Source organism: Armigeres subalbatus, chromosome 2, assembly GCF_024139115.2.
Source record: "Armigeres subalbatus isolate Guangzhou_Male chromosome 2, GZ_Asu_2, whole genome shotgun sequence".
Taxonomy (NCBI): domain Eukaryota; kingdom Metazoa; phylum Arthropoda; class Insecta; order Diptera; family Culicidae; genus Armigeres; species Armigeres subalbatus.
In genome coordinates, this window is record NC_085140.1 from 180,763,371 (window position 1) to 180,785,072 (window position 21,702).

Below are 21,702 nucleotides of genomic sequence, written 5' to 3' on the forward strand. Positions count from 1 at the left end.
ATGACATTCTGTCACTTATTACGTGCGTTGAAAATGGATAGACATTTTGGACAAAACATTGCGACCTACCAGCTTCCCGGATTTGAGCCCTCTTAACTTTATTATTTGGTCCTTTATTATGTTAAGGCTTTACGAATACAAGGCCGCTTGCGATGGGTTTTAGAAACGTTTAAAGCTCGTGAAGAAGTACAAAATAGCGGTCATGCCAAAAGAAATGTTACAAACGTTCCTTATAAACAATACTTCCAACTGGGAAAAGAAATAATTTAATCTAAATTTTTAAACATTTTTTGAAAGTGTATTCAAACTTATTGAACACCCTAACGGTATCGATGTCTTACCAGCAACGAGTTCTTAAGCAGAGAAAAACACAAACAAACCAAATGGATTGTATTCAAACCATTTGAAATTATATTGGAGATTGGAAAGAATTCCATTGCTTCGTTCATCTCATACTTGACTCGACTAACATAACACTTAAGTCGAGTCAAATATGAGACACTGAAGACGGCCTTACTGTTGAGGTCGAAATACGTATCTGTAAAATTACAATCAAGTGGTGGAATCAAATGGGAAGGTTTTGGCGTATTTTGTTCCGTTTTTGTCAGCCGATTTTTTGTTGATCGTACTTTATGAAATTCAGCAAAAAATGCTTTGATATACAGAAATTGTTCAGGCCAGATTTGATCATAATTGATTAAAGATAGACTTGGGAAAAGGTGAAAAAATCTGCCAAAAATCACCATTACTTCTTCGGCAATTTCTCCATGGCAGACAATCTTTTAAAAAATCCTGCGGACAACTTACCTGCATTTTTTTTTTCATATATTCATGGCGCATTCCTTCGAATTTATTAACAGTTACTTCTGCGGTTCACAAATTTCCGCGAAAATTCCTTTAAATATTTCTTTTGAATCCTTGTAGAAACTACTTAAGGGCAGTTGTGCGTTGCTTTTTGTTTTGGATTCCGTGAGGATTGTCCTTAGAAAGTTTCTTCGTTATTTTTGCCTTTCTCGTACAACAAAACATTCCACCGAAATTTTCGAAATTTAGTGGGCTCAATTTGGAAAAAAATCAACATTTTATACAATTTATAAAAAAAATGAGTATCTTAATGTAATATTTCAGTACATAAAAAGGAAAATGTTAGTTTAAAATACCTACGGTGCAAGATCTACTAATATTCTTTGTATCGAGCTAACAATACCCGAAATCGGATGTAAGACGGCGAAAATACGACCAATTTTGTATGTAATTAATGATGTAATTTTTCAATTGTTATTTCACGTAATTTTACAGGTTGTTGTTACTATGGGGCTTGTATTCAAGAGTGCATAGGAGAAAAAGTTGGATGTAAAATTGAATGCTATTTAACACTAAAACATGGGTTCAAATATTTACATGGCGTGTAATTTTCAGAATGTTCAACTGTGAGTGAATTTTCAAATAAACGTCCTTAGATCTTGTATTTTTTTATATTCATTTTCACCTAAAACTAAATCCGCGACGAATCCGTGCGAAACCCCAAAATTTAAATGTCCGTTATAATCCGCGTAGTCGTAACCAGGGTAGAAATATTTCACAGTCAATGCAGTGAAGAACATGGATCTCAGTATAATCTGCAGTCGCCTTCTTCGCCGCAGTGGTGAGTGCGACTGAGTGCAGCCGAAAAATCATTTCCAACACCGACCATTCAATTTCGCATTCAGCCACTCACAAGTCGCTCTGACATGCTATTCAGTTCGCGCCTTACTGTATGACTGTGAGTGGCCCATTTAATTATTTATTTTATTATTTTATTTTTATTATTTTATTAGGGGTCTGCGAAGCGGCCATGTTTCTGATACCAGCATCAAAATCATCGATTAATTTAATACGAAGGCGTAATCATAATCGTTGAAACCTGCCATTGAAAATATATTTTGAATATCGTGATTTTTTCGCGAAGTAGAGCGCTTGGTGCCGATTGAAATATGAAAATTTATTAAAAGCATCAATATTCTTGTTGAAATAGCACCTCGCATTCATACTTTCGCACAAGTTCTTGAAAAATGATGAAAAATAATTACGTCTATTTCGAAAAAATCACTTCGGAAGTGTGGTTTGTTTACAAAATAGAATTGTCAGTGGGAAACCCAATTTCAATAGAACAATGGGAAACTCAAAGTTGTTGGCTATTGTCAAACGTAGTGGGTAGGATTGGGGTTGCCAGATACCTGGAATGTGTACATTTTGCTGTGGTAAATTTCATCTTCGCGGCGCAGTGGGTGATGTGAGTTCTGTTGTTTACTTTTCTGCCTCTCCGGGAATGTGAGGTTGATTTCAAAGCAGGAAGAAAATAAAAAACCCAGATAAATCCACCTAGCGTTGGTGGTGCCTTTCTCGCGCATTAAAAAAAATAAGAAAAACACATAAGAGAGGTCGAAATAGCACTTTAGGGGGATAGATTTAACTTTTTTCATCAATTCATATGCATTTGCGGTAATTTGAATGCATTGCTGCAATCCATGAAAAAAAAAAATCGTTTCTGAATTTTTTTTTCCCCAGTGGGGACCCTTGGCAGAAAAACAATGTTTTTTCAATAACTTTGGAACGCAATGACCGATCGGGTCAATTTTCAATAGGAAACAACTAGACCGCAATTCGCGTCGACTGCAACTTGTTGCGAGCAAATCGAATAATGCTAAGTACCAAAAAGTGTGTCTCACATTTTTGTACACACACACACACATACATACACACATACAGACATCACCTCAATTCGTCGAGCTGAGTCGATTGGTATATAACACTATGGGTCTCCGAGCCTTCTATAAAAAGTTCGGTTTTGGAGTGATCCTATAGCCTTTACGTATACTTTGTATACGAGAAAGGCAAAAATGAAATAAAAAAACATCACCTTCATCCAGCGCTGTTTCTTGCTGCTTTAAAGTAATTCGAGTTTTATCCTCTAATACACATTTTTGAACAAATTTATTAAAAAAATCTTCTTGCATTCCACTTTACGGAAGGAAAAAATCTACAACAAAAAAAAAAACAAAATGAGGTACTTGACGGCAAATTAATGGACAGATGGGGGTGTGCTGATTACTGGGGAGCCGAAAACTGATTTTCAGTAAAAACATATTTTGCTGGGAGTAGTTCAGCATTTTATTTTGCTGAAACCAAAATCAGAAATATGGTGAGCATAGGCGTAACTAGAGTCCCAGTCTAGGGGTGGCCATGGCCCCAGCTGGTGGGGGACAATATTTTAAGGGGGTATAGAACACTGCATGCATAGACTGCCAAGGGTTTTTAATGCCTTTGCCGTTTATTTGTCTTGTTGTTAACATCAAACGTATCTGGTTTGAGCGTATTTCATTGTATTTTCATGAATTATGCACACGTTTGTCTAAATCTGATTTGCAGTTTTTGGATCTCTTCATTACTGTTTGTATGATATGCGGAAAGCTTCGAGGGACCGTACTTTCTCCACAATTTTACAATTTTTAATAATGGAGATGTTCCGAATTTTTAAGAGCATTTTTAAGGTTGCGAGGCCCATGCACTAATTACGTAAGGGCTAACGGGGAAAGGATGGGGTCGATTATTTTCTCACGCTCCATATAATTAAAAAAAACATATTTTGAATGAAAAACGGTGAGTTGAAAAGCTCAGGAAAATCCCTCACTTAATAAAGGTAAAAACGAAGATGATTTGTTGATATTGTGGGGTCCATAAAAAACTAAATACAATCAACATCATAGTGTGAAAGTATAATAATCCTAATATTTTCATAAAGAATTGCGGCTCCTCGAAGCGCCATATACGACTGAGCCTACCAAATAAAAAAGCTAGTTAAACAAATCCTGATATCTGCACAATTTTTTTAGATGTTGTTAGATTATTGTAAATTTTTCCTTTGTTTTATAATTCTGGAAATATTTTAAGGATTTAAAAAAAATCATTGAGAAGATGTTGTAGAAGTATTGAATGAAGGGCACCTGAAAACCGGATTTTAATGAGATTTCGTGAATAACAAATGGTAGCAATCGAATTTTCTCCCATTTTCAGAATCATTCAACTATTTTTGATAATCTCTAATATCTATTTACAAAAGGTTTAAAAAAGAATTATGGTTTTAACTCGCAATGGCTGGATTTTGGAGCATACAAGTATGAAGGCCAATAATATGTGTATACAGTAAGGTGACCCAAAAACACTTTTTCAAATGTTTTGATGGGCCGCCCTCTTATTCAATTCTATTAAAAGATATTTTAGTTATCAGATAAAGATTGTCGCTTTCGTCGCTGTCCGGAACATCTTTTGCTGGCGAGGATACGGGATCTAAATGTCAATGAAGGAAAAACACATACGATTTGACAGTTAGGTACCACGCATGTTTCGGACAGCAGAACAAAGGGAACAGAGGCGACAATCTTTATCTGGTAACTAAAATATCTTTTATTCTATTTGATGCTAATATCGTTGCCTAATAAACTCTAATCTTCTTGCGGTTTTCAGCATAACATTCTGTATAAAATCCTTCTAGATCTGAATGAGTATCATAGTTCTTCATCGTAAAATATGCCGTCTAACTGCAAATCACTGTGTTTGGATGTTTTTTCATATGAAGTTCCAACAAGTTTAGCACCGCCCAAATGTTGACCGATTTGGCTGAAATTTTGTCCAGAGCATCACTGCCGCAAATTCAAGTCGAGCACGTATGTATATGGATCCCATATACAGATGTGCTCGACTTGCGGTTAGGGGCAGATCAGGGAATAAATAGTACCGAATAAGATAGCGGCCCATCAATAAAATTGAAAAAAGGTTTTTTTTTCATACTAATTTAAGCCACCCTAATAGACAGTCACGACTATTAATTATTAAATTATGGTCCAAAAATGTTCCCGCTTCGTTTGAATCTAACCGTCGTTGGATGTCAGAACAAGAATGTATATTTTTTCAAACAAACTTGTTTTTTAACGTGGTATAATCAATAATCCAGAATGTTACACGAATCTTACACAAATTGGTGGAGGGTTTACGAATTGATTGAAATATAAATCTTTGAAATCCATTGAAAGATGAAGGACCTATTAATGTTACAAATCTTACATGATTTCGTGACGGTCCCCAATTTTGAATTTTCATTTTACACCCTGTATCCGAGCCTTCCCCTTAGACGTAGTTTACGTCAAAACTTTAGCCAAAAGGAAGCTTAAATTAACACACAAGGAGAAAAGGGAGGAAAGGCAAGGAGAAAAATCACAGTTTAATTTATTTTCAACTTTATCATAGATATCTCAACCAATATTTTTATCTAGTGATCTGAAAACATATTTGGACGACTACTGTTATCGGTTTTGTAACTAAATTCAGTCTATTAACACAGAAATTGCAACGGCTCGTATTAGCTCACGGGCGCATTTTAAGCCGAGTTCCCTTTGGTCGGTCACTCAAAAAGACTATTATTTATACCAACCATTGGAGCAACTGATTATCAAATGGTCGCGATTCAACGAAACCGCACCAAGTGGCTTTTTGACTAACTTGTGATATTTCTTATTGGATATCCTTAGTTATAGTTTTGAGGGATTTCCGGATCGATTTGTGATCAATTCAATCTGATACACGAACACTTTGTACGAGAAAATGGGTGATTTTTCATTGGCGCTTGGTGCGAGAAAAAACTCCATTTAATGGTTGAATTTGAGCTCAGGAAATTGGAAACGGAATGTCAGTAATGATTAAGTGCTTGTTACCTAGTAGAAATGAATTTGCAAAATTCGTTATCTCTAAATATATAAATAGCCAATTCAACCAGCCTTTCGGTTTTAACTTTGGCTTAACCTATGGGTCTCCATTTTGTACCAAAATATCTCATAATCTTTTTCAGGGGGTCACATATTTGATGAAATTTTTCACCACCTTGGGCATTTTCCGTAGTAAAAAAACGAGAAAGGCAAAAGGCACACTTCGACCCACAAATACACACTCACCTGTTTCCATTCCGTTGAATCTGTGGCTGTCGGGCTGACCATGAACGCCACACCAACACCCCACAAGCTTAGGGTACATGCGTAAATTCCCGACATGGGTTCCACTTCTTCAACCAGCTTGGAAAACCTATTTTTTTGTGGTTACCTTTTTTCTCTAACATGAATATACACGTCAAGTAATCAAAGCTGCGCTTTCTGATAACATGGCAGATTTTTAGAGTGTACCAAAACAGAATAGTCTTATGCCGAAATAGCAATAATCCCTATTACTCATACAAATAGGCACGATTCGCCACCCAAAAAGGTGAAATTTTCCTGCACTGGCTATTCTCTATCGTCTTCGTGGATTGCCCTCGTCTCTATGTGTGGGTATCATAGACGAGACTGTCGATCCCAAACCAACAACATCGTCGTAGTTTTCTCTCTCCACAATGACGACGATTTAAACGACCTTCTAGTATAGACTAGACTCGCTCGCATCAGTTAGCATCAGCGCGCAATACCCATATCAACCCAACAATCGCGAACAGATGGATATGGAAGAGCGCGCGCTCGCTCACCGTACCCGTCCGTCAGCTCTTGTATGGCAACATCAAATTATTTTAGTTCTCTTTTTTATCGATTTTCTAAATACGGCTCCCCCAAAAGTGTCCGACTTCGAACGGTGCCAAGCCGGCAGTGAAGCCAGACAATACTGAGCAAAACAGACGGAACATCGATAGACAACCTCCCGCCTCCACAATAAATAGTAAAAAGTTTTCACACCAATCTTTTACTGTTGCTGGTAAACTCCCAATTGACTCGAAAAAAGACGCAAAAAAATCTAATTATTGGAAAGATTTGGGTATTATTATGTAAAACTGGTTCTTTTCTACCAAATCTGATTTAATATAATGATGATAAATTATTGTTAATTCAGATAAATATACCGTTTAATTAGCAAGTATTCTGATTCAATTTTCGCCACCCCCATGATCTAGTTTTCGCCACCCCTTGCTTGTCCTCTTGGAATGGTGGTTTGAACGATAATTCAATTCGCCCTGAGCTTAGGCAACACGTATTGCGCGTTCAGAAAATCTGACGAATCCAAGTAAAAATAAGAAGAACACAACCGATGCTGTTGATAATGGCAAAAATTAGCTCAGGTTTAAATTTCAGAACTGTGAAAGGAATTTCGCCAGTGGCGATAATTGAAATCACCAAATTTGATGTGCTAAATTTCGCCACCTTGTAATTAAATTGAGACAAAAACATGAACTATTTTATAATAAACCGTTAGTGATTACATATTATAAATAGTTCTTAGCGTTATAAAAACTACTTATTACACAGTGGCGAAATACAGTACATCTACCCTACATACGCCAAGAGAACCGAATGAAACCTGCCATCCGAGGAAAAGTGGAATCACAAAAATTTAACACGACAAGGTATAGCAAAAGGGGATAAAAATATTTTCAAAATTACAAGTTGGTAGCTTTTTGGAAATCATTGCTTACATGGGATTAGAAACATCAAAAGTAGTGCTTTCTCCGGGATCAATTCACGAAAAGCTTTATTATCATAAACATTCAAATAAACATAAATATAATGTACATAATAAAAAGTCTAATATCGTGCTTTTAATTAATTTCCAATCAAAAATATTTTGAAATTTTAAAAATTATTTAGAGAATTTCATTCCATATATTATTGCATCATTTTTTCGTGATTCTACTTTTCCTTTCGACGCCAGCGTCAAGGTCAATGAAGTGCGAGGTGAATAAAGTGAAAATAGATTGACAATGATTCCTGATGTTTGCGAAATAAGTTCCATCATTATATTTGGGAAATAGAAACATCTTCTTCTTCTTCTTCTTCTTATTGGCATTACATCCCCACACTGGGACAGAGCCGCCTCGCAGCTTAGTGTTCATTAAGCACTTCCACAGTTATTAACTGCGAGGTTTCTAAGCCAGGTTACCATTTTGCATTCGTATATCATGAGGCTAACACGATGATACTTTTATGCCCAGGGAAGTCGAGACAATTTCCAATCCGAAAATTGCCTAGACTGGCACCGGGAATCGAACCCAGCCACCCTCAGCATGGCCTTGCTTTGTAGCCGCGCGTCTTACTACACGGCTAAGGAGGGCCCCATAAATAGAAACATATGTTCCTGAATATCTAATATTCACCATAGCGTGATGCAGCACACCTTATACAACAGGGCGATAACATTGTCCAGCTCAAACTCATTTCTTAAACTTTACTTAAACAACATGCTAGTTTTTAAAAACTCATTACTTAAATTTTACTCAAACAACATTCCAGTTTTTAAATAACTGCTCCAACTCATAGATATGCATGCGAAATAAGCGACAAATTAGAACCTACGACAATGCTTTATTTTTTATCCACATAGGATAAAAAAATACGCAGATTCAAAAAAATGTAGGCAACAAAAAAGTAAACATTTTTGTTGCGAGCTTTCCATAGCCTTTTTATGCATTTATCTAATCTCGTTGTTTAGATAGCAAATTTTTGATCTATGCTACAATAGTTTCTGATTTTTTTAATATTCGTGATTTTATTATTAGATTGAATCGTGTATTGTTAGGCGCTCCCGCATAATTGAAAACGATTTACAGTACTCTTGTTACTGTTCATCCTCGTTAAGGAATACTGTTGCTAATTGTATAATAGTAGCTTTATAATGTAACTATATGTTGAAGTAGAATAAATACTATACATCATGTTTAATCTACAATACCATATGCAATAATTTCATAATTCATTGTTTATTTATACTACTTTATCTTCCATCCTTTCGATGAAAAACGATAATATACTGTGAAAGACTTATAACTGATAATATAAACAATATTAAATATTGCTGTGAAATAATTATGTATCATCTACACACTTAAATCATTTCACAGATTTCGGTGAATTTTGCTTCATTTCACCGAAATCTCAACAGCAGATTTGTTCGGTAATTATTTCACCGATTTTCTGCGGTATTTTCCTTTGTTCAACTGTCAAAACTACCAAAAAATCTGTAAAATTTTTACCGAACAGTTCTGCTGTTGAGATTTCGGTGAAATTTCACAGAAATCTGCGATTTATTTTAAGTGTGTAAATTTAGCTTTGTTTCCTTGCTTTTCCGCACATATATTAGAAATAATATCCTCCAATGATACAAACACGATAAACGTTATGATGAGTGTTCAACTTTGTATATCCCGCAGAATCATTTTTCCGTGTTGTTGCCATTGGTTTTGTTGTGAAAAAAAAACTGGTTGGCTAGAACCAGATTGATTTTGAATCATTGTTTCTCCAGTTTTAAATAATTTCTAGTGCTGAAGAACAAAGGTAAGAAATGATATTTGCATATTGTGTTCAAATACTGTTGAATAATAAAAATTTTCCACAGTTCTCACCAACTATTGCGGAACAAAATGGAAGCAAAAGACCTTTTGGAGAACCGACCAAGGAACCGACTCAATTTTTCTTGAACATGATTTGGTAAGTATTTTTACATATATTAGATATACTCTTCATATTTAATATTAAGTGGTTGCTCTTCTGTATATTCTGCAGGTCAGTATCGTATTCTCCTTCGATGCGGCTTCCCGGACCCGGATGCTCGAGAAAAATCATAAATAATGCCGAACTCGCTGATATAAATGTTAAATTATTCGTAAAATTTACATAATTTTTCACGGAAAACATGAATTTAATGTGTAAATATACAATGTGAGTGTAAAATACAAGTGTTTTCATTTAATATGTGGAGTAATTTATAAATGTTTCCTTCTGATGAAAGATATGGGATACGGTGCGTCATTTTTTTTCATGTATCATTCTATGGTTAACAAATAACAACCCATACTGTTCTTATTTGAAACACGGATTATAAATGGACCATACCACATGATGTATCACGAAAATAATGTACTGAAAAATATCCCTTTTTATACAGTAATTATACTTAACCGCCTATTACTCATATGGTCGATTTACCAAAAACAACAAACCATACTGTAAATACCATTTATGGAGAGGTTGGTGTATCTTAAATATGTACAATAAACAGAATAGTAGGGTCAAAGTTTGTTATAATCATGAATGATTTGAGAAATAATCCACTTACGGTTCATGATTATGCGGGCTGGTCGATAAATGCTTCCCGAAATTACTTCTTCGACACAGAACGCTTTCTATGCCTTCGTAATTAAATACTAGTTTTGAGCTACAATCGCTACAACAAGAGTAAATCGCAACGAAACGGGTAATTGACATTGACTAGTCCACTCATAATATCCTGGTATTATAAAATATAATATGATATAGCAGCGTCTCTTGAAGATGGCTGGAGAGATATTCGATCCGCCATTGGTAGCACCGCAACCGCTGCACTAGGCACGGTGCCCCCGGATCAGAGAAACGACTGGTATGACGGCGAATGCGAGCAGTTAGTGGAAGAGAAGAATGCAGCATGGGCGAGATTGCTGCAACACCGCACGAGGGCGAACGAGGCACGATATAAACAGGCGCGGAACAGACAAAACTCGATTTTCCGGAGGAAAAAGCGCCAGCAGGAAGACCGAGACCATGAAGAAACGGAGCAACTGTACCGTGCTAATAACACACGAAAGTTCTATGAGAAGTTGAACCGTTCACGTAAGGGCCACGTGCCACAGCCTGATATGTGTAAGGACATAAACGGGAACCTTCTTACGAACGAGCCTGAGGTGATCCAAAGGTGGCGGCAGCACTACGAAGAACACCTGAATGGCGATGTGGCAGACGAAGATGGCGGTATGGTGATGGACCTGGGAGAACGCGCGCAGGACATAATTCTACCGGCTCCGGATCTCCAGGAAATCCAGGAGGAGATTGGCCGGCTGAAGAACAACAAAGCCCCTGGGGTTGACCAACTACCAGGAGAGCTATTTAAACACGGTGGTGAGGCACTGGCTAGAGCGCTGCACTGGGTCATTACCAAGATTTGGGAGGAGGAAGTTTTGCCGCAGGAGTGGATGGAAGGTGTCGTGTGTCCCATCTACAAAAAGGGCGATAAGCTGGATTGTAGCAACTACCGCGCAATCACATTGCTGAACGCCGCCTACAAGGTACTCTTCCAAATTTTATGCCGTCGACTAGCACCAACTGCAAGGGAGTTCGTGGGGCAGTACCAGGCGGGTTTTATGGGCGAACGCTCCACCACGGACCAGGTGTTCGCCATTCGCCAAGTACTGCAGAAATGCCGCGAATACAACGTGCCCACACATCATCTATTCATCGACTTCAAAGCCGCATATGATACAATCGATCGGGACCAGCTATGGTAGCTAATGCACGAACACGGTTTTCCGGATAAACTGACACGGTTGATCAAAGTGACGATGGATCGGGTGATGTGCGTAGTTCGAGTTTCAGGGGCATTCTCGAGTCCCTTCGAAACCCGCAGAGGGTTACGGCAAGGTGATGGTCTTTCGTGTTTGCTATTCAACATCGCTTTGGAAGGGGTAATACGAAGAGCAGGGATTAACACGAGTGGTACAATTTTCAATAAGTCCGTCCAGCTATTTGGTTTCGCCGACGACATAGATATTATGGCACGTAACTTTGAGAAGATGGAGGAAGCCTACATCAGACTGAAGAGGGAAGCTAAGCGGATCGGACTAGTCATCAACACGTCGAAGACGAAGTACATGATAGGCAGAGGTTCAAGAGAAGACAATGTGAGCCACCCACCGCGAGTTTGCATCGGTGGTGACGAAATCGAGGTGGTAGAAGAATTTGTGTACTTGTACTCACTGGTGACTGCTGGAAATCGTACGTACTTTGGACTCCGCAAGACGCTCCGATCGAATAGAGTTCGCCGCCGTACCAAACTGACAATCTACAAAACGCTAATTAGACCGGTAGTCCGCTACGGACACGAGACCTGGACGATGCTCGTGGAGGACCAACGCGCACTTGGAGTTTTCGAAAGGAAAGTGCTGCGTACCATCTATGGTGGGGTGCAGATGGCGGACGGTACGTGGAGGAGGCGAATGAACCACGAATTGCATCAGCTGTTGGGAGAACCATCCATCGTTCACACCGCGAAAATCGGACGACTGCGATGGGCCGGGCACGTAGCCAGAATGTCGGACAGTAACCCGGTGAAAATGGTTCTCGACAACGATCCGACGGGCACAAGAAGGCGAGGTGCGCAGCGGGCAAGGTGGATCGATCAGGTGGAAGATGACTTGCGGACCCTCCGTAGACTGCGTGGTTGGCGACGTGTAGCCATGGACCGAGCCGAATGGAGAAGACTCTTATATACCGCACAGGCCACTTCGGCCTTAGTCTGAATAAATAATAATAAATGATATAATATATAATATAATATCAAGTTATTATTTATTTTAAATTAACAAAAACGCAGTAGAAAATCAAAACCAGTCACAGCCAAACTCATATCTGGCAACCACGGTTGCATCACATTCATGAGAGCACTTCGTGGCACACGAGAAGAAGCAAGCGCACTCTCCCCCAACCACGCATGGCCAACCGAACCGAACAAGTGTACGGCTGGATGAGCGGATGGTGGTGTGAGCGCCTGAATACAGTTTCGGTTTGAAGTGGCACGGCCACGGGTTTTGCGTTCGCGGTATCTCGGTGATTGTGTGGGTGCCCGCGAATATGTGTATGCGATGATGACGATTGCTCTTCGCCCGTAGGAACGAAGCCCCCATCGTCGTCGTCGTCGTTTTCGTGTTCGCCTTGCGCGGCCAGTGGGTATAGTCTCGGGCACACACACGGCCAGCCAGCATTCAGTAGTGAGATAGTCCGCGTATCGGAGAGTACCCGTTCCGAGTGGAAAGCGCGTGTTGTACAACCGAATCGCTCACAGCCAATTTTGTTGGGTTTGTTTTCATCGGGGCTAGCAGCGGTGATCGTCGTATCGCAACGGTGTGGAAGAAGTTGGATGGATGGCAATCAAGGCAAACAGTGCAGAGTGGTGCCTTATTTCGCGTAGTTGGATTATGTGGCGGAGTAGCGGCACACACGGGTGATATTTTCACCGCACGTTTCGATAATTGCTCAAACAACAATAACAACAACGATCAGAGGAGTTAACAGTGGTGATAAAAACGAAGAGAAAAGAGAAAAAAGAAGAAACGCAGCGAGGTGGTTCGCATCGCAAGTTTTGCAGTTTCTCGCGCTTCTCGTGGTCGTGTTGTCGTCGTTTTCGTCGCGATTTTTGGTCGGGTAGTGTTTTCTTGCCGAAAAAGTATCTCGCGGCTCAAGTGTTTTGCTTCTCCCCTGCTTCCCTGGTCGACCTCGCGGGTGCGTGCCTGTTTTATATTCCTCTCCTGCATTTTATTAGGCATTCATTAAATTTTATGTTTGGAAATTAATTTTAATTTAATTAAATAATATTTCAACGATTCCTACTTATACGGCATTTCCGATGGTTCTTTCTTGCTTTTTTACAGATACACGATGCAATTAGCGCTGCCGCTGATGAAAACCACTAGCCAGTGGCGAAGCAGCAGCAGCAGCACCAGCGTCAACTTTGTGCGACGATCAGGCGACAGTCATTAACGGGGTCCAAATACGGTGAACAAGTGCGCGCGCGCGAAACGTGAGTGAAGAAGCTAGAAGAATCAAAAATAATACAAAATTTCCCTCGTGCCCGCGAACGCGAACACACGGGGCATGACAACCGCTTCCGCGATGCATACCGACACGACAACGGCGGATCCAGGAACAACGATGACCACCGCCGCCACCAAAGTGGCAACCGGCAGTCGAATCGGCCGGACCAATAGAAGGAGAGTCAAGGATTTTAATGACAGCATAACTTGTTCGCTATGTACCGGCTACATGATTGAGGCTACCACCATCAACGATTGTTTACACACATGTGAGTACACAACTTGTTTCGATTATGACCGTGTTTGGTGTAGACATGTGCGCCGATCTGCATTGAACCGGCGGCAGCGGCGTAAACTTTATTTTTTTAGTGGTGGCGGCTTAGCCGGCTCCACGCCGTTGTCGCTCTCACCGTGGATCAGTACAGATCAAAATTCTCCTCCAAAACTTTTTCCAATACATGACTCGTTTTTAAATGTTTGCATAGGCGATAAGCATCAACGAGCATAATATTAAAATCTCGGAAAATAAGGATTTTAGTTTTACTACTTAGTTCGGCAAGTATAAACAGATATGTTCCGATTTTATCACGCTCCGATTTTGTCAACAAGGATTACATTGTAATCTCAGGTATCGAAATCATATATCGATGCTGAGCAGTGCCACCAAAACTGAAAAGAATTCATGTTGCCATGATTACACAGGCGTTACCATTGCCGGTATTGAACCCCAATGCAAACGTATACCCAACAGGCTGTGGAATTGTAACCGGATTTCCTTTCGCTCGTTCAATATATATCTTTTGTAGGTTGCATCCACAGCTACAACGTGTTGTATTAGGTTAAATGCTTAATATAATTCAGTTTTTCCATAGAGCTTAGGATTGGCTAACTCGTGTTTTACTGCTGTTGGCCAAGATCTCATTCGATTATTTGCTAATACCACCAAGATCTGTGCTAGTGGCGGCTCCGTGTCAGCTTTCGGCTCCATGTCGGCAGACCTTCCTACTTGCTGGTGTCTCAAAGGGTGCGACCGGTTGGCCCCACCTGTACGCCAGTGGTAATGTATAGGCAAACGACTTAAGCGCCATCCATTTTAAGGACTAATTGCTTCTCCAGGTGAGTTGTTGAACACTCCTTAGCGGATGACAACTTCCATGCCCACCGTTCTGCTGTCTGTAGCAATCAACACCTTTTTTTCGTAAAAAGACAGGAACACCGTCTTCGACCAGAGGTCGTACAGACTGAACACTTAACACCTAGACAACGGACAACACCCAGACAAACATAACACCCAGTGGACCGGTGGAGAATTTTTCGATCACGAACAGTTTTCTCCTTACCGGGGTGGGAATCGAACCCACACTCCATAGCTCATGCGTCTAAACGATTAACGTCGCTAACCGCACGGCTACGAAGCCCACTTTCATGGTATCTATGATTCGTTGTTTATTTAGGCGCCGTAACTTTACAATTGGCTCATCCCGCATCTTCTACGCGGTTGAGGTCATCGTACCCGGATGCAGGGGATTGGCCCGCGTCACGTGTTGCAACGGCATCATGCAAGAATGCCATACCCAACATGATCAGGAGTAGTTCAACATTTTTCGGGTCACATCCTGCGCACTCGCGGTATGTTATGGCGCGAACGCGCAACCAACAGGCCTTGCATGCCGGGTACAACACCCTGGGTTGGAAAGACGAGCAAAGAGCAGCGCCCGTAATCGTGGCTCGCGTGCAAGATATACTCCTTGGTACGTGTTGCAAGACGGGGCCCGGAGGTACCTCGATTCTTTCACTGCCGATCGACAGTTTAACAATTAGTCTTTGATTTAACGCACTTTTTGACTCTCTATTAGGAGTGCTGTACAACTGTCGCTCACGGTACTTGTTCGCTATCGGTCTCGTGGTGATATTTAGCTTTAGAAGAAGTTTACCTTCCACCTTGTGCTGCACTATCAAGCAACACGACTCCATGGAGCGTCCTTCTACCGTCGGTGCGCCGCTCTACGGGCCTATCATCCTTTCTGGGAGTAAAAGCCAAATTCTAATTGAACTTGAACCAGCGACCGGTTACGGCAGATAACGAACGCTCCAGTACAGGGAACCGGATGGACGCGCAACAGTGCGTCACCCCAGCGTGCTGAACTCTTCCCGTTTTTATTCCAAATTTAGACGGCATCCAGCGCATTAAAAGATATTTGGTGGCGTCTAGACTTCTAGAAACATTCTAAAGTTCTCATACAAATAGATTTTGCTATTGTAGACTTTAAGGAGGTCGATGTATTGTCAAAGTATTGTTATGTTATCAACGGATGCCACCCTATCTTAGGGAACGTCCATAAATTACGTCACGCTTCTAGTGGCAGCGAAAGGGTTTCTAAAAGTGTGACTATTCATATCAAATTTGTGAAGATATCTTACAAAAAGCGGGACAATTAAGGGAAGTAAGAACAAAAATGGTTGATTTTTTCGTGACATAATCTATTAACGTTCCCTTAATGCACTCCTAACTTGCTAGGAATCTCAACCAGTCACCACTGATGATCAACATTTCCTATCAATAATAACTTCGGTCTCTTTTCACTAACTCTTGCTATGAGCAGTGCAGATGAGCAGTGCTACTAGTCAATTGAAAGATTCTATACTGCTAATTGAACGTCAGGTCATTCAGTTGGCAGCCGGTCGGGAAAATGGGAAATTGCAGGGAAAACATATTTTTTGTTTCCTATTTAATATGTATTATTGCTATTTGTGCCTATTGTTGGCAATGTCACTCCAAAAATTGTTTTTACGGCAAGTTTTCGAACTGACATAATATGTACTTATAGTCAATCGAATGAAACCAGGAACTGCTCAATTAAGATTCAAAACGGGGCTCATATTCGAGTCAAAAATTCCTGAAAAAGGGATTTTCCAACATACTTGAAGCAGGCCTGGTAGCGGGTCACTTTTTAGTGACTTGGTCACTAAAAAGTCTCTTTTTTCGACCTCAAGTCACTAAAGTCACTTTTTCTCGCAAAACGTCACTATTTTCAACTATTTTGAAACTATTGACCAAGATTTTTTGTGTATCCGTCGGATGATGCTTTGATCATGGCGGAAATAAAATTACGGATTTAAAAAAAATGATCGCTCTGAAACTTTGTCAGTCGTTTAACTCGCTGCTTTTACTGGCATTTCACCAGTAGCTAATTGAAGGTGTTTTACGTCAAAATTTATAAATTGGTATACAGTCATGCAAGCAGGAGACCTGCCGATTCCGATTTTGTTTTAAAGCTCAAGCTTTATACATTAGGGAAAGGTGGGAAGACTAGATTCCATGGGAGACTTGACCCCTTGGGAGACTTAATTCTCCGCTGTTTTACCGAGAACTATAGTATTATTGCTATAGCGTACTTTGGTTTTTGGCGTGCTTTGGTACTTGGTTCATCTCGACAATTCATAGGTCCCGAACCATTTTGTGGTGTATCTGCGTGTTCTCTTCGAATGGAACTCAAATATTGGGAACATTCTAAAATAGAGGACATTTGGAAAAGCACATTGATTGCGAGGCAGTCTAAACGTTTCATCACACCAAACGTATCTATCACTCGCGAAATTTTAGATCTTTCAAAAAAAGATCTTAACACATACACATGCCTTATAACAGGCCATTGCCCGAGCTGATAACACTTGAAGCTGTTAGGAATACTTCAAGATGATGTATGTCGTTTCTGCGGCATACATGTAGAAGACTCGGAACATCTGTTATGCCATTGTCCGTCAACTTTTAGAAAGAGATTACAGTTCTTCAACAAGGGGCTGATAGAACCCTCAGAAGTTTGGAGAACAAGTCCCAATATGGTAGTACGATTCATCAGAACCATAATACCGCATTGGGATAACGCTGGTAATTAAGGTAATGCAATTGCTCTAAATAGTAATGATGCGTCAACTTGACAAAGCTAGATCAAATGGGGCATATATCACAATAGATCTAACAAATGGTCGCAGTGATTAATATACCCAACAAGGAAAAAAAATAGCGTACTTTTATTATAGATCCTATAGACAAATGATCGTTGTGTGGCGAGTTATTTTTTCGATTGACAACCTTATTTACTCTATTATTTACTATGTTTTGTCCCTTCTAAATATGTTTTAGTGACCACGCGAAATTTGAACAACTTCTCCTAATATTGACAAAATGCTATCATTTGTTCACAGCACAAGCCGTAAATATGCTAAACAATCTTTACTGATAAAAATGCCAACACTCCACCACAATTTCAGGATATGTAATTGGGTTTTGAGTTGTTGTCACAATATGAGGAGACTTGATCCTTGATACTTGAGAAGTTTGGCAAACAATTTCAAGAAAATATAAATTGTTCTCAAGCGGCTATTTTTTTGTAGATTTGACAGATGTAATGAAGGGTTTGCTATAAAAAAATATTTATTGAGTAGATATCGTAGAGAGAGAATCAAGTCTCTCCAATTTTGAAGATTGCATGCACTATCGAATTCCATATCAAAAATCGTTCATGATCGTTCCACATGCACAGCAAGTGGAAAATCTGCGTATTTTTTAAGATTTTTTTTTTAAAGTTCAGAGAGCATGGTCCTGCATTATAAGCAGGAGGTCGAGCGTTCAAAATCAGGCTCGTTGTACTTGAATCTTCATAATTTTTGTTTCGTTTTCTATCAAAACGATTCGTACTGTTGTTTCTTTTGCAATGAAAAATTGATAAATCGTAGAGTTCTCTGCATCTTTCTTAAGTAGATGTTCAGCTAATCCAGTGAACTTAATTTTCACTCATTCTCACGAGAACAGAATGCTCATTCACGCAGATTTTTGCCTAGAAATCATTTTTCGGAAAAGAAAAACCGGTCTTATGGATGATAACCATGTTTTGCTCACTTCCAGTGGCGTAAAAATTTGATTTGCTCGCAAGACTACTCGTAAATTTGAGTACTGTTTTTGACTGATATTTAATAAAATCTCCATGGGATAAAAAGAAAAGGCAATACAATTTTACTTAGTCACTGAGTTGATTTTCTCTTCTGAGTTCGTTCTAAAGCAAAAGAGTGGTGAGTGAAAGATGATTCTCATTCGACCCAAAAGCGCTTGATTTCATCTCATCGAACTTGCAACTGACACTGAAAGTCATTGTTTGGTCACTTTTTCTGCAACTGAAGTCACTATTTGGTCTCTTTTTTCGTCAGTTTTGGTCACTAAAGTCACTACTTTGAGCGGCATCGTTTGCTACCAGCCCTGTTGAAGGAAGATTTTTTGATCAACAGTGTTTCACTCCCTTCAACCATTTTCAGTGTACTTAGAAGATTTTTTTTTCGCTGAATTCAGTCATGTATTCAGATTTTTTGTAACACGTCTAGTTTTTGAGAAAGACGGGTTTTAACCCTTTATAAGGCAGACGAATCCAAACAATAAATTAACAAAAATAACAATAGGACACAATGTTGACATGGTATTAAACTCAAATGTATGTTTGTTATACATTAAACAGTTCAGAAACATTGAAAAATTGGTGGCAATATAGTTGCCACTGCCCGCGAAGCGGGACAACATTGGTGGCAATATAGTTGCCACTGCCCGGCAAGCGGGAAAACAGGCAACAACAAAAATATAAAAAGATTTTTAAAAATTTGGTTTTACGTAGAACCAGTCAAAACAAAGTACGTTACATTTTTTGGTGAAGAGTCCTAGTCAGAAAACGCATTATAAGTGAAAAAAAATTTTTTCGCTTTTTTTCTCCCAAGGGAAGAAAAAAACAATTTCGTCAAAAATCCAAAAACCAAATATACAGAAAGGCAAAGCTTTTTTCACGCTAATCACGTAGTAATCTAACACAGGAGATTCAAAATAATTGATACCAACGGGAAAAAATATATCTTTGTCGTTTTTTAACGAATTATAACTGAAAATCCTTCTTCCACTCGAAACTTACGATCTGTTCGTAAAAAAAACTGTTCTCAAATTGACATTTCAATTTTTTATGGCTCAAATTCATCTGGGGTGTTACTAGGAAGCAAATAAAGTCACTACATGTGAAATAATAAGTAGAGCTCTTGTTAATAAATAGAAAAACATATTATTTGTTGGTGGCAATATAGTTGCCACTGCCTTATAAAGGGTTAATTCACAAAACTACGTATTCGGCTTTGGGACAGAATGTCGAAAGACAAAAGGTCGAAGGACAAAAGGTCGACGAACAAAACGTCGAAGAGACAAAAGGTCGATGGGACAAAAGGTCGAAGGGACAAAAGGTCGAAAGGACAAAAGGTCGACGGGACAAAAGGTCGAGGGGACAAAACGTCGACGGGACAAAAGGTCGAAGGGACAAAAAGTCAAATGGACAAAAGGTCGAATGGACAAAATTTAAAAATTTATAATTCTGTATACATGAAAAATACTAAATTTGAGATTGTTGAATAAATTTGAGAAGTTTGAGAACATGTTTCTGAAAAAGAAATCTAGCTTATTACATTTCCCAGAGATTTCTCCTTCTTTATTTCATGGGCAGTTCTTTAACCAATTTACAGTGAATATTCAGCAGCCAGGGTGAGCTGGTTTATGGTTTATGGGTGTATGGTTTTGATTAGTTCTCGGGATGAGAACTGAAAAATAATACTTGTTAGATCGTGCTCTTGTAACACGTGTTGCTTCGAGTGCATGTTTGAGTGAAATACGTTAGTTTTGGTATCTTTGATTCAATGTCTTATAATTAATTATTTCGCCGACGCGACATTCCTATACATTCCTATACATTAAAATCCGATGTTGATCATTCATGGAGAATCAGAAGATTGTCAGTCTCTTGTATAAATGTGTGTCAAATTCATTTTCCTCTCATCATCATGAATTAGATGGGGATGTTATTGATTTTATTCAACGTGACGTTGTGATTGGTTTTAAATAAGAAATAAGCACTGAAGCATGTACACAAAGATTGGCCTTAAGCCGTACATAACAGTTTACATTATGCACATCATTCGCTTATTCAACCGTACGAATCATTTTAATTAACACTCAAACATGCGTGATGTTGTATTTTGTACAACATTACCGAAAAAATCTCTCTCATGGTACACAGCATGAACGATCCTGCATTAGTGTTCCAGGATATAATCATGATTGTGCATATGCAACCACTCGGAGTATTCGAGAGACGGGTGCTTAGGACCACCTTTGGCGGTGTACAAAAAGACGGTGTGTGGCGGCGAAGAATGAACCACGAGCTAGCCCAGCTCTACGGCGAACCCAGTATCCAGAAGGTAGCTAAAGCCGGAAGGGTACGATGGGCAGGGCATGTTGTAAGAATTCCGGACAACTACCCTGCAAAGATGGTGTTCGCTTCCGATCCGACAGGTACGAGACGGTGTGGAGCACAGCGAGCGAGGTGGGCAGACCAAGTGTAAAACGACTTGGCGAGCGTGGGGCGCATTCGAGGATGGAACCGAACCGCCTCGACGCGTGAGTTAACGTTGTTGCCGACCGGACTTTGTGAAATTCCATCGACGTTCCCATCGGTGTCAGCATTTTGGAGTTGGCAACATCGAGGCGCATTAGCAGAAGCAGGCGAACGATATCGAGGGCGATCATCGAACGTGTACCTACCGAGGCAGTGCAGATTCAGGATACTTGTAATGTAGTTAAGTGGAGGATAATAAATCAGCTGGTTGTGAACAGTGAAGATAGTTAGACATTTAAGTTTTTTTAAAAGAACTCCGTGTTCTCGAATTATTAACACGTGTATTGTTACGACAAATTGTTAATTCAGTGGTTTCTGTTTGGATGTAAACTAAATAATTGAATGAATGTACTTGCATATTGCATATTGGTGGTAGAGTTTTGTGTAGAAATTAGAGGTTGTGGGATCAAGTCAAGATTGGGCCATCGTTCTCACGAAAAGCCTGTAGGTCGGCTATGTGAATCGCTCAAATAGGTATCTTATATTACATTTTCCTTGTGCTGAATTTGCTCTAAACATGGGCCAACCTGACCCTTATTTGGCCAAGTGTCAACCCCGATGACGGTACTTACATCATAGTTTTTCTTTGTATTGTTCTCAATACTATGG

At 39.5% G+C, this 21,702-nt stretch overlaps 1 protein-coding gene and 1 long non-coding RNA gene across 4 annotated transcripts in view; both read left to right on the top strand.

Annotated features, from left to right (window-relative positions):
- The window catches only part of LOC134211322 (uncharacterized), a 230,187-nt gene that overhangs the window by 127,075 nt on the left and 81,410 nt on the right, over positions 1-21,702 (top strand). The window contains exons 1-2 of one of the 3 annotated variants that reach the window (XM_062688080.1): positions 12,814-13,310; positions 13,460-13,890. In XM_062688080.1, coding sequence (XP_062544064.1) covers positions 13,683-13,890 — 208 coding nt within the window. In that variant the 5' untranslated portion in view covers positions 12,814-13,310; positions 13,460-13,682. Of the gene's footprint in view, positions 1-12,813; positions 13,311-13,459; positions 13,891-21,702 lie in introns of those variants that run through there. The other 2 variants (XM_062688081.1, XM_062688082.1) reach the window with 2 other exon arrangements.
- On the top strand, positions 9,215-10,054 carry LOC134215566 (uncharacterized). Its single transcript, XR_009980223.1, has 3 exons — positions 9,215-9,338; positions 9,400-9,491; positions 9,567-10,054. It is a non-coding gene; the product is annotated as an uncharacterized LOC134215566 (long non-coding RNA).